At 39.5% G+C, this 13,977-nt stretch overlaps 1 protein-coding gene across 3 annotated transcripts in view; it reads left to right on the top strand.

The window, feature by feature from the left end:
- CLIP4 (CAP-Gly domain containing linker protein family member 4) overlaps positions 1-10,360 on the top strand; it is a 65,811-nt gene extending 55,451 nt beyond the window's left edge. For all 3 annotated transcript variants that reach the window (XM_030311376.2, XM_030311378.1, XM_030311377.2), the window contains exons 15-16: positions 2,792-2,864; positions 8,185-10,360. In XM_030311376.2, coding sequence (XP_030167236.1) covers positions 2,792-2,864; positions 8,185-8,506 — 395 coding nt within the window. In that variant the 3' untranslated portion in view covers positions 8,507-10,360. The remainder of the gene's footprint in view (positions 1-2,791; positions 2,865-8,184) is intronic.
- The last annotated feature ends 3,617 nt before the right edge of the window (positions 10,361-13,977 follow it).

Genomic DNA, 13,977 nt, shown 5'->3' with positions numbered 1-13,977 from the left:
TCTTTTTACATTATATCAGCTTTCTTTTGGTCAAATAATTGCTTTTCTATTAGTTGTCTTATAACTTTTCTACATCCTATGCTTTTGGAATACTTTCTAAATAGAATATGGTTGGATTTCACTTGTTAAAAAATACGGTTTGACAATGTTTTCCTTTTAACCTGAGAGTTTCACCTAATTACATTTATTGTAAATACTCATATATTTGGATTTATTTATGCTGTTTTCAATTTTTTCAATTTTTGTACTTGTTTTTCTTTCTTGACTTTATTCTAGTTACATTTCTTCCTTTTTTTTTCATTCCATTCTGTACTTGAATGAAAGTTGTGAACATACTTGTTAGTAATTACTAGAGGTGCTTTGACATACATACCTAGCAAAGTCTACAGTTAAGCATTATATGTACTCTTTCCCAAATGACACAGAATCCTTAGAAACTGAGTTATTCATCTATTTGATTTCCTCCCCAAATTTTGCATTATTATAATAGCTTTTTTAAAGTTTATTTATTTATTTTGAGAGAGAAAGAGAGCAAATGGGGGAGCGACAGAGTGTGGAGATGAGAATCCACGCTCAGTGTGGAGCCCTGTGTGGGGTTCCATCTCCAAACGATGAGATCATGGCCTGAGCCAAAATCAAGAGCCAGATGCTTAACCAACTGAGCTACCCAGGGACCCCTATTTATAATGGGTTTTTTAGTATAATTAATAACCAATATTTAATTTGCTCATGTATTTACCAGTGTCATTAATCTTCAGAACTTTAACTTGGGATATTCCACTCCTACCACGTGTATATTTTTTGAAATTTCTTTTAGAAAGTGTCTGTCTCTCATGTTTTTGTCTTTTCTAATAATAGTTTTATTGGGTAAAAGTAAAAATTGGTGAAAATTTGAGTTTGAGAGATGTTTTCTCGTTGCACATTGACAGTATAATTTTACTATTTTCTATCTTCTGTCACTTTTTTTGTGAAGTCTGTGAGTCTATCTAATCTATACTGTTGTAGGTAATTTGTCTTTCTTTTTGATTGCTGTTAAAGATCTTCTCTGTTTCCTTTGTGTTGTACGGTTTCACTATGACGTGTCTAGAGGGAGATTTCTTTTCATCCTGTTTGCTATCATGGGTCTTCCTGGATCTGGGAATTACTATCTTTGATAAATTCTGTAGAACTCTTGTCTGCATACTTAAAAAATATTTCTTCCTTCTATCTCTTTATTATCTCCTTTGGAAGCTCTGATGAGTAGTGTGGTAGACTTTCCCATGCCTCTTTCATATTTTTCACATTTTAGTCTCTCTGGACTGCATTCTAGACAACTTCAGCTCTGTCTTCATGTTTCCTGATTCTTTCTTCAACCATGTTTATTATGCTGTTTAATCCACCCACAAAGTTTTTAGTTACAAAATTTGCATTTCTTGTTTCCTTTTCACAGCTGTTTTGTTGTCACTTATTTTTGCTTGTTATTTCCCCATGTTTTTTCTTTTATCTCTTTAAACATTTGAAATATTGTTATCTTTTATGTTAAGTAGTTTCATATCTGAAATCTTCATGTGTCTGATTCTGCCATCTGGTTCTGTGAATCTAGCTTATGGTACTTTCTTTACTTGTGAGTTTTGTGATTTATTATTGTGAGATGCTTATTTTACTCAGAATTTAATGTACAGGAATTCTTTGAGGCCTGGGTTCATGCCTCCAGAGAAGATTGTGTGTTCTTCTGCCAGTTACTCCTGGAGGCACTGACAACCTGGGACTACTTTAATTTACAGTCCTTGCAGTTTTTCTTTTTATTACACAGATAAAATTTGGCTTATCACAGATTTTGAAGGGAGGAAATTTTGCTGCCTTCTGAGCATTAAGGTTGACACAAGTGTTTGTTTTATCTTTGTCAGAATGGTATTTCATTTTGTTTCTCGTTTAACCTTACACTGAGGGTGAGCTGGTTGGGATCCACGTTTTAACAGAGAGTCTAGCATTAGAATCCCCATCTTCTTAGGCCCTGGGCTTTATGCCCTTTCCCATCTCTGGTGCAGCCAGTAAGGCAGAAGCCAAAATTCTCTAGAAGTTAGTGGCAATCCTGTGGCACAAGGTGATAGATTGCTTTGGTGCTTGGTTACTTCTCATGTGCTCTCTGTTTGGTTGTTGGTCTCTCTGAAACTTGCCTTTGTATCAGCTCAATAATATATATATTTTTAAGTACAGTTGTTTAAAATTATACTCGCTTCAGTTGATTCATTCAGCACATCTGCTTGCCATAGCTTTCCAGAACTGGAAATCTTACTTTTTTTTAAAAACGTCTTTTTAAAAATGTACATTTCATGAAATCTTTTTTTTTTTTTTAATAATTCTGTCATTGGGGATGCCAAGAATCGTAAACTCTGAAATTTGTTCAGTATTTTATAAATGGAATATATTTAGTGATAGTGTTTAAACCATTTTATCCTTTATGTGATTTATCAAGATGATAAATATTTGAGTAAAAAGATTCAGCTCTATCATTATACAGTTTTATTTGGTTTTCAAGAAATTTTATAATAGAAACCTCCAAATGTAATGTCATGATCTTAACTTATTGATACAAATATGCATAGTTTGATGAGAAAGGTAAGATAAAAATTCATCAAAAAATCTAAACCACTGTTATATTCTGTATGTACTTACTTTCTTTGCTTTCTGTTCCCAAAGAAACATTGGGTAGACTAGAACACCTGCAGAAGGAATGATAAAAGGTAACTTTTAATGAGGACTGCAAATTTGTGATTTATCTTTCCTCTTTGACCTTAACTTTGACATTTAGGTTTTAGGAGAAGTTTCAGTACGACTTCTGCTTCTTCCCAGAAAGAGATTAACAGAAGAAATGCTTTTGCCAAGTGAGTATTAAGAAGATTTAGAAAAACACTTTTCAAGATGAACATGACAGGATTCTGTGAAGAAAGAAAATAGATTTTGTATCTTTTACATTGCTCGGTAGAATTTTAGCACTTAGGAGAAAAGGTGTGAGTGTATTGAGGAGAGTCCTCCCTCCCACCCTCACAAGCTCAATTAAAAATGTCACTAGTGACTGAGAGTGGTATACTGCATTTATTTTCAGAGGGGTTTAGTACTGTTAATAAGACTTAGAGGAATTTATATTTTGTGTTATCATAGGGTGGATTGATTTTAAACTGTTACTTAGAGACTTGAGTTAATATTTTTGGCAACACAGGAAAGAAATGTCAGGTCTTTCTGCATAAAGTGATCTTACTGCTATTTTAAAAAATACTCCTACTTCCTCTAGTAGAGTATACTGCTCAAAATGGTTTTTTTTGTTGTTGTTTCTTTATAGAATCTTTTTTTCCTTTTTCATTTCTATTTATTTCCTTCAGAACCACTTTACTCTCCTGAATATTTTTCTGACACTTTTGGGAACTTTTTTTCTTTTAGAGGAATATAAGCCTCTTCTAGATTAAATGGGTTAAGGAGTTCTTTTTTTTAAAATTCTTCCAATTAATCTAAAGACTAATGGCCGGGGCTGTGTATGTATTGGGGTGGGGTCAGGGTGGGGTGGGGAAAGGAAAATGGTCTGAGTGAGTAGGGAAGTGCGCAATCTTGCTTGGGTGTGGTGCTCTGGAAGCCACTAGAAATGGTGCCCAGGCACTGGAATGTGGCAGTGAACTGAGCACCAAGCAGGCAGTTTATGTAATAATCTGGTGAGAAGTTACAGGGGGTGTCACAAGGATTGCAGATGTCACTTGCCAACCTTGATTGTCCCACGACACTGCTAGGTATTGTTTAGCAGAGGTGGCCAGGGTTTCTGTTTTTTTTCTTTCCATAAAACCTTCACCAATTTTGAGAATGTTGAAATTGGTCTCCTCACTTGAGTAGCTGAGAGAGTTTAGGGCCGTGACTCTCTGTTCCAGTTTCTTGAAGACATCCAAGCCTTCTTAGGCAGAATGGAAGAAATACGAGGAAGAGGCCGCCTGGATATAAAGGACTCTCGGGGGGGCTAGGACAGGGGGAGTGTCAGAGGCCATGTGCAGTGCTGGGGGTTGGAGAGCACAATGTCCAGGGAAGCGAGGGAAGGAGGAGAAATCTGAACCACGGGCTTACGCAGCAGGTATGGTTACACACCAGATAATGTCTGACATGAGGGGAGAACATTCGTACCTCTCTTTGTTTTCTATAAAAATAAAAAGAAATGAAGCTTTACTGATACTTTGTACAGATTGAGACTAGCGCCTGTTTAAAAAAAAAAGAGAAAGAAATACACTTTTATTAAGGGTATAAAATCAATTTTTAAAATAATTTATTTTTGCTTATAGAGTACATGACTAAAATATCTGGTGGTTGCTCTTCTAAGGAACAAAAGAAAAACTTTGGGTGTTACTAGGAGCCCCGTCTCTGATCTTGGGGTAGGGGAAGATTAGAGCGGCGGATGACCTTCTGTGGGCACAGAGTTGGTCGGGTGTTGTGTGTTATTAGGCTGGAAGCACGATGTATTCTGAAGACTGTGGGTTGAAAAATGAGTTTATTGAGATTCCCCATGCACTACCATTTTCTTGTTCATTCATATGGAAATAAATGATACTTCAGAAGAAACCTGGAAAATGTAGAGGTGACGAACATTCCTGGGGAGGAAACATGAAGGATTTGGGCAAAGGACATGCCTGCCCCACATGAGAGAGGAAGTGAGGAAAGGGAACAGGATCTGTTTTTCTGTGTCGTTTATTGAGTGACAGTGATGAATGCATTTCATTCAGAGGACAGAGTGATGGAGAGAGGGTCGAAGCAATTCTTCTGTCTTCAGAATTCTCTACCCCAAGAATGGGGGTAGAGGGAAAGGCAGCTTGGGATTTGAACCGGCACCACAGTGACCTGGTAGTCATGACGCGTCCAGCCTGCATCTGTCTCTCTTCTGTCACTCATTCCTGTCCTTGCCAGCTTCTTTCAGCCCCTCTCTGTGTTACCACAGCACGTCCTGTCTGTGGAATCCAGCCTTTTGACACGGTTTATGCGGTCAGCTCACACGTGAATATCTTTAGGCAGAACTCCCATAATCCAGTTTGCTGCGTGTTCCATTACTTCCATATCATCTGTTTGCATTTTCTGCCCGCCCCTTGAAGCTGCTCAGTTCTCAAACCCAGAATGAAGTCCACGTTCACTGGCACAGCATCTAAAGTCCTGCCAGCAGGCACAGCTCCTGTCTGTTTCTCCTGACTTCGTTCTCATAGTGACTTCCTCGTAAGTGAGGCTTACGTGTCTCTTCCTCACTCAAGTATGTTCCCTGGCCCTTAAGGGAGGATAGAGTTCTTTCTCTTTTCTGCTCCTTCTGCACCATACACAGTCTTTATTGCAGTATTTATAACTATTTACTGACTATTCACAAATCCTAGAACCCAAGCCTGGGCCTGTCATTTCATACGTGGTCAATTAATGTTTTTGAATGAGTAAACAGAGCTCTGAAATGTACTGTAATTCTAAGTTTTGCACTTCCCGGAGCTTTTAGAACTTTGACATAAGTTGAATCAAATCATTCTTCTTAGAATGTTTAGTCTTTATCCAAACCATGAATTTTGGTTTAGATCTTGAATTCATGTATTCCTTCTTTCTTTTAAAACCTTTTTGATTATGAAAGTTGACTGTACATTTGAAAAATTATAAAAAGCTAAGTGCAGATAAAGATCATCTAGAATTTTATCACCTAGATGAGATTATTACTCCCATTTGGTGTATACTTTCCCAATTTTTTTTTCTAAAGCATGTATCTGAATTTTAAACAAAGATGGACAAATCATACTCTACATACCCTTTGAAAGCTTTTTCCCTTAATGAATCCCCCATTCTTTAACAGATTTCCTTAGTGTGGCTTTTGTAAGGTCTTAAAGACTGTCCTGTGATATGGAAACATTTTTATGGCATACAAATTAATTTAAAAAATCAAAATTTAACTAATAGTAGATGCCAAACTTTATATACATGTATTTGTTTCCTCCCCTTCCCACCCGTGTTTGTGTGTGTTCAGGTAAATATCCATTTTTATTTTCTTGTAGTTCTCTATTTTCTAACTTACGTATTTAGCTCTTTAATTTATTTGGAATTTATTTTAATATACAGTGAGTAGTAGGAATCCTATTCTTTTTCCCCAAGATGACTTTTACAACACCCCTAGCTGAATGTTCATTCCTGTCCCACTGATGTGAAGTTTTCCTTTTTAATCACAAAGAAAAAAAATTATGTGTGTTTTTCTAAGGTTTCTTTTCTGTGTCATATAAAAAGTACATTCTTCTGCCAGAGCCACATTGTTTATATTATTGTAACTTTAGAATTTAACATGACAGCTCTATAAATCTTTGCTGTGTTAGTTTTCAATTTTGTCTTAATTATCAGCACCCATTCGTGGTTGTAAGAGCCTGGCCTTGGTGCCTGGACCAACTTGCACGTGAGCCCCACCTCTCCTCTTCACCATCATTAATTAAGCAAATAGCTTGATTTTTTTGAGCCTCAGATTTCTCCTCCATTCGAAGGGAGATCGTCTCAAGGTCAGTGGTTGGGTGGGGTTGGATGAGATCACGAATGGGAAGTGTCTGGCATGCAGTGGGCGCTCAGGAAGTGATAGCGTCATTTTTGTGTGGACTGTGGAGTGACTGTGTGTGGTTGCAGACAGTGTCCCTCTGGGGGTGAATTTGGGTAGAATCAACACATACGTGTTGCTCTCCAGGAACAAAGCTCTTTCGTTTATCTTTTGTATGTTCTTCAGTAAAGGTTTATACTTTTTCTAACAGGCACTATGTATTCTTTGTTAATTTTATCATTGTTATTTGTGCAGTTGGCATGATAAAGAATACTTTTTCCATTGTGTTTTCTAATTAGGATTCTATCACGTAGTGGCAAGTGTGGCTCGGGACAAGTCTTTGGACTTGAGTTTTCTTACTCGTAAAATCTGAGTGCCGTCCCTTTCTTACAGGGTGGTTAATGGGAGGAAATGAGACGTTGTGTGTGATAGTATATTAGAAACTATAGACCGTGAAATACAACGGAGAATAGGTAGGACCTGGCCTCTGTTCACAGTCAGGCACTGTGCAGTTTTGGTAGCGGGTTCCGCGTGGTCTCTGCTGTGGGGGCGGGAGAAGGGTTTGCTTTGAAGGAGAGGTGGTAGGAGACTGAGCATGCAAGGCCCCGCTGGTGCTGGTTTCAGGAAAACCGTTTGGAGAGGCCTCAGGTCACAGGGAACAAGACCTTAGTGGCATTTGCACTGTGAGTGAGTTTCAGGTCAGTTATTTCCCGGTGACAGAGAGGAAGCTCTGGGGCGGTAGTAGCTCGAGGCCTGGCTGAGTTCCCTGTGTGGGTGCGCAGTAGTTTTGTTATCAGGGCAGCTCAGGGGCGGGTGCTGCGAGGCAGCACATTTTAAATCATGTTTTATAGAGAAAAGGAGAGGAGTCCTCCTCCCGGAAGCTAAGACCCTCCTTACTGTTAGTGGCAGGGAGGGTGGTAAACCCTTTGGTGTGACCGGAGGTCATTCATAGAAGATATATATACATTTATTTTATAAAGTTATAGAATAGCAGTTTTTAAACATTGTTTTCAGGTAAATAAATGTTTAAAAAGTGAGTAAAAGGTCATTTTAATTTACTACAGTGCTAATGTTAGGTTCTTTTTTTTTTTTTTTGGCTTTGATAATTGATAGCAGTTAAATAGGTTATAAGTGTATTTTTTCTAGTTGCTATTTTATAGAAAGTATATATGTGTGTGTATGTATATTTAGAAATTGCTAGTGAAATCTTTTTTTATTAAATATTTTTTAATGTTTATTTTTGAGAGAGAGAGCGAGCGAGGCAGGGGCAGAGAGAGAGGGAGACAGAATCCGAAGCAGGCTCCAGGCTCTGAGCTGTCAGCACAGAGCAGAGCCTGATGTGGGGCTCAAACTCGCAAACTGTGAGATCACGACCTGAGCCTAAGTCGGATGTTAACTGAGCCACCCAGGAGCCCCGACTAGTGAAATCTTCAATTCAGTTTAGGGTAGTATTAAAATAGCCAAGAGAAAACCATTTTAACTGTTGAACAAAAGTATATCCTCATATTGCTACTTAGAATAAAAGCAGCTTGTGAATGGATTGGGACCCTGGGGTGGGAAGGAACGTGACAGCGTGCGGCCGAGTGCGCGCACCGCTTGCGCTTGCGTACTGACGCTCTCCCCTGCTCTCCCCTTTGCAGATGGAAACCCGCGCTGCGCCGCAGCTGGAGCGGGGCCCCCACCACGGGCGGCGTGGAAGGGAGCGTGAAGCTGCACGAGGGCTCCCAGGTCCTCCTCACGAGCTCCAATGAGATGGGGACCGTTAGGTACGTGGGCCCCACGGACTTTGCATCAGGGATCTGGCTGGGACTGGAGCTTCGAAGCGCCAAGGGGAAGAATGACGGAGCGGTGGGAGACAAGCGCTATTTCACCTGTAAGCCGAACCACGGAGTCTTAGTTAGGCCGAGCAGAGTAACCTATCGGGGAATAAACGGGTCAAAGCTTGTGGATGAGAGCTGTTGAAGTATTAAATACTAAATACTAATACTGCTGAAGTATTAAATGAGCTCACATACGTACGTACATAGGATAAAGAGTCCACAGCAAATGGTTCAGTTATCTAGCCATTGTTCTAGATTTGGAAGTAGAGCTATCTTCCTAGGAACCATTCTAACAATTCGGAGAGACCCCTTTAAAAAGCTGTCTGAGCCGTGGGCATCACGATTCATTTAAAACAAGTTCAAAATAAGCATTTTTAGAAGCTTTTGAAACTTTAGACCCAAGAACATTCTGAGACTTCGGGAAAAAATGGGTGCCGTTAGGTAACCGACTGACGGTGTTTACTCTTTGGCTTTTGCACATAATCCCGGATTTTCCATATGCCATAGTTGTGAGGGTTTTCACAGGCTTTGGTTAACATTTGACATTCACCTGGCCTTTCTCTGTCAAGTGTTTTTGGAGATTTTCTTTCCGTACTAAGAAGGACAATGAGAGAATAGTAGCTCTGTGATTAGTGTAGTTTTCCTATTTTTTGTTGAACTGATTTGCCCTTCCAGGAAGGCCACATCCAGAGATCTGCTAATGCCCTGGAGGTGGTGGGCCTCTCAGCCTTTGCCAGATACAGAGTTCTTCTTTCCTTACCCAGGGTCTCTAACCGGCTGATGAACAGGGGGTCTCCTTTCCTACCTTTCGTCTATACAAAGCGTGTAATCACAGATTTTTCTTATGTATTGGCAACTGCCTCATGTGGATGAACTACAAAAAACCCATCATTAGATCTATGAATTCAAGTCGCAATTGGAATTTTTTGCACATACTTGTCTAATTCCTTATTGGACATGTCTATAATAAAACACACACACGAAGCACTTTTAAAACGTAATGCACTTTCATCTTTGTGGAGAATTTGCCATTATTCTTTCCCGGGATATGAAAAACATTTAGAAAAAATTATATTTAAGAGAAGAGAGTAAATTAAGATGTGTTATGAAGCATATAATAGTTATTCATTTAAATGTTTATGATTTCTCGATGTTTTTTGGTTCTGTTCATAAAACTGGTGTTGTGTTTGCTATCACTGCTGTTTTTATATTTTCAGTCATTGCAGAATTCAGCCTATTACAGCCCTGTATCAGGTTTTTGTATTTCTTTTTGAGCACATGTTAACAAACTAGCCTTCAAAATAGAGTGATATAATGGAAAACGTTTGTGTCGTGGATATGTATTGACGTTTATGTCCTATGTGTATAAAGATTTATCTTTTATTGTAGATATTTAGACTTTAAACTACACAGAAATATTGGAACAGTTTATAAGATTAAAAGTATTCTTTAGAATGGAGCTCGCTTTGTGCTTAGAAATAATACGTTGAACTATTTTGCAATATACTATTTAAAAGCTAAATTCTGTTGCTTTGCTGCCTTTTTAAAAGTGTGGTATTTCAAATATTGCCAGAGCTATTTTCCTGATATACATTTGCAAAGTATGGCTGCTTTATAATCAAGGAATATTTTTATTGATTAAAGAAAATGCCTGTATTGCAATTCAGAAGTAAACTTATTTTATTATACAGCTTATTTCTTTAAAACTCTATTTATACCTTAATATGAAAATCATGACTACTCTGAACTTGGGTGTCCATAATTCTTCCTGTTAAATATGAAACACCCTAAGTTAGAAACAGTAATGCCAACACTAAGGTCAGGGAAACGGTTGTTCTCATATTTAGATTAGGATTATTAAATCCATATAATGTGTATGTTTACATATACTATACATAACAGATTAGGTGTTTTCATTTGTGTTTTGCTGATTAACTGTCATTCACAGTTCACTTCTTGAGCATTAATAAAAAGGGAAGCTGTTTCGGTTTTGGAATGTTATCTTGTCATTTACCCGACCCGCACAGCCCCTTCTCTTGGTGATTCAGAGCACACGGGTTCATTCTTCACTTGTTTTCGTACCACTGTGACTTGGATTTGTCCCATCCTTCTAGTGTCTTCAAAAGTATCATGCTTTTGGGGCACCTGGGTGGCTCAGGCACTTGCGCGTCTGACTTCGGTTCAGGTCATGATCTCATGGCTTGTGGGTTTGAGCCTGCGTCGGGCCCTGTGCAGACAGCTCAGAGCCTGGAGCCTGCTTCGGATTCTGTGTCTCCCTCTCTCTCCGCCCCTCTCCCGCTCACACTCTGTCTCTGTCTCTCTCTCTCAAAATAAACACAATAAAAAAAAAAATTTTTTTTAAAGTATCATGCTTTCTACTAAGCAAGTAAAGTTGTGTTTTTATCCACCCTCCTGCTGTATCGTTTTGAAGGACAGAGAGCCATTTAAAAGAAGAAAGAGGTTTCTACAGTTTTCTAAAATTGCTTAACTTTCTTTTGTACCGGTGGGATTTCATTTGTTTATTTAGGGTAGGATAGAATATTTTGAACTTAGATTTAAAAAACATATAAATAATTACCTACATTCTTCTAAAAAACTTTATTTTTCATTTTAGGGTAATTTGGTGGGAATAGTTTTTAAGTGCTTAAAAGTGTTCGGATGCAGACGTTTGCGGACTCTGAACTTGGAGACGTGGCAGTCTTGTTCTGAGTGCCTTGTGCCCTCCTCTCCAAAACTGCATATGCCCCTCTCGTGTTTTATTTTTCTCCTCAGCATTTGCCATCCTTGGTCACGCTCAACTTTCTGCTTAGCATTATTTCTCTCTTCCCTGACTAGATGGAGGGGTGGATTTTGACTGGTTCATTGCTCTATCCCTGACACCTGGAGTAATGCTTGGCGCCTAGTGGATGCTCAGTGAATGCTTGTTGAATGAACAGAGGCAATGAAGGCCATCGACGGTTCAAAGTGGAGATGTTATCTAGCTGACTTCAGACAGGTGGCCTCGAGAGACCCGGCCGTGGAACAGGTAATTGTGCTGGGGAAGGAAGGAAAGAGGACAAGAAAGGTTAGAATCACGGTAGTCCAACTTTCCCCCACAACAGTGACCTGCAGAAGATAGGAAGATGGCAGGTGCTGGGTAGGAGAAGGGGAGGGCACAGCAACAGGGTCCCCTGAGGCACCAGCCTGTGTGTTTTCCCTGGGGCGGGGAGGGGCTTTGAATTTCTAGTTTGATAGGATGGCAAGTCAGAGGATGGAGTAGCATGTATGGTGTGATGCCGAGTGTGCCCGACGTTGGTCCATGGTGCCAAACATTTTTACTCCAGGGTTTTGTTTCGGACCATTTAGAATACGCATTTAAGCCGCGCTGACCTATGGCTAGAGACCCAATGTATTAAGAATCCTTCTTAATTGAGAAATAGATCTAATAATTGTAACTACTCACTTGACAATTTTTATCTAAATGATTGACTCAGAGACATAATAGGTATCACCACATTGCAAGCCAGGGGGAGAATTTTTTTATTTTTCTTCATGCCCTTTTTTTTTCACTATACTTATAATACAAATACAGTAGTTAATACAAAACTCACATCATCACATATATTTTTAGTAATTAATAATCTCCCTTGCTACATGGGCCCTTATTTCCAGTGTCACACATAAAGCCGCTTGAACATTCGACGGACTTTCCTAATGACGCTTGTGTGTAGGCTGAACGAGTTAAATCGGACACGTTAAGATTTCGTGATAAGCAGAACACGATGCTTTCGCATAGGCAAAAAGAATTTCCTCTACCAAAATTTTTGCTAATGCTCCTTTTTGCAGGAGGGGAAAAGAATTGGGGTTGATGGGCACATGTTACCCATGAGACTGTATTTTCATTGTGCTCGGTAGAAATGAAGCTGATTTTTTGCCTACGGCCTCTCCCTCGAGGAGAACACCAAGAGGTGTGGGAACCTTTTCTCCTCTTGTTCCTTTGGAATGTCTCAAGTGGGTGGAATCTTCATGCTGAAGCAGCAGCAAGCTTCAACATTTTCATCACATACTCTACGGTTCAGACAGGGGCAGTGGGGTGCTCGCGGTGGTGCTGAGGGGGGCAGGAAGTTCTGAATTAGTAAAAAATTAGGCGCTAGCTTAAAATAAAATGTTCCTAAAGACCACTAGTGTCATTTAAAAAGTGCTCACGAATCTGGCTTAAATTCAGCTCTAAAATCCTAAATGAACAGACCGGTGTGCTGCTTCTGTAGATATTGAGGGTATTGACCCACAAGCACAGCCCTGGAGGAGTTTGGTCTCAGGGTTGGCTATTTTGTCAGAGTCGTTTGAATTGGATAGGTGACGTTAAATGGTCTCAGAAATCTACTTGGACTGTACTGGATTTGAATTTTACTCATTTCTGGAGCGTAGGGGGTGTCAGTACCCAGATGCTGTGTCCTCATTGGCCCGAGCCAATCTCCTAGAGCTTAAGTTCTTTGAGCTCCAGCCCAACAGAACTGAGGCTGGCTTTCCTCGAACTAGACTTACCTTCTTCAGGACTGAACTAATTACTCTTCACATAACAAACCAGACTGGCAGAGAAATGAATCATGTTAAAATGATACACAAAGCTTCAAGCATTCTTTTTATTCTTGTTTAATATGACTTCTGAGATTCAGCTTAAATCTCAGTACGCAGGGCTACTGACATTGGCTGCCCCTGACAGTTCTCGTTATGAAGGAGAGATGTTACTCTCCAATATCTTTGGAAAAAAATATCCTAAGATGGATTTTAAAATGAATCTAATAGCCACAAAAAGTCCCATATCGATGGCAGGGAAAGTGAATTTTGCATTACAGATAACAGAGAAAAGTGAAAAATGCCAGCCCCCTTTACTGACCCTGCTAGTGAAAGTGAATTTCTAATAAGAATTCCAATAGATTATCAGTTCGAAGGATTGTGATTTTCTCAAATCCTCCTGCCCCTTTCTTGAAGGGAATGGAGTTTAGGGAATAAAGAAATCGCCTGGAGTTTCGGGAGGCCTCACTTCACACTGCCCGGTGTGTGACCAAGGAGAGTCCAGTGTGATACTGTGCACTAGGCTCCTGTCTTGCATGAAACTTGACCAGCTGCTTATTGGTGCATATGCGTGCAAAAAGAATCTGCCTTTAACATTATTCTATTTCTTCTGAGAGCTGTGAGATACTGTACAAATATTATTTGAAATAATGCAAAAGTGTTAATTTTTTTTTCTCTCAAGGAGTAGAGGTACTAAGATGTAGAAAATTTGCCTGCAGTCTTCACAATTTCATCTTTTGGTGGGACATTTGAACTGGCTCTCTTTGGAGATTCCCTATTTCTAGACGCACTATGAAGACATATTATCTGCAACAAGTTTCAAAGACTTGCTATCCAGTAACAGTAGGTGTGTCTATAAACCTGAGAAGAGGGATTCTGTCCAATCCTCTGTAATTGGGAGAGCGGACGCCCGTTATCCTCGTTTAGGACGCCTGACTCCGCAGACACCTCCTGGTCCCAAACTTGTGGCTTATTCTGGGCTTTGTTCTGTGGCTCTGGGAGTGGAGAGCAGGAGGTGCAAATTGGCAGTGGACAGGAAGTGCATCAGACCTATCGTGA

Source organism: Lynx canadensis, chromosome A3 (assembly GCF_007474595.2).
Source record: "Lynx canadensis isolate LIC74 chromosome A3, mLynCan4.pri.v2, whole genome shotgun sequence".
Taxonomy (NCBI): Eukaryota; Metazoa; Chordata; class Mammalia; order Carnivora; family Felidae; genus Lynx; species Lynx canadensis.
Note: the sequence above shows the minus strand (reverse complement) of the source record. Positions and strands in the feature narration are given on the sequence as shown.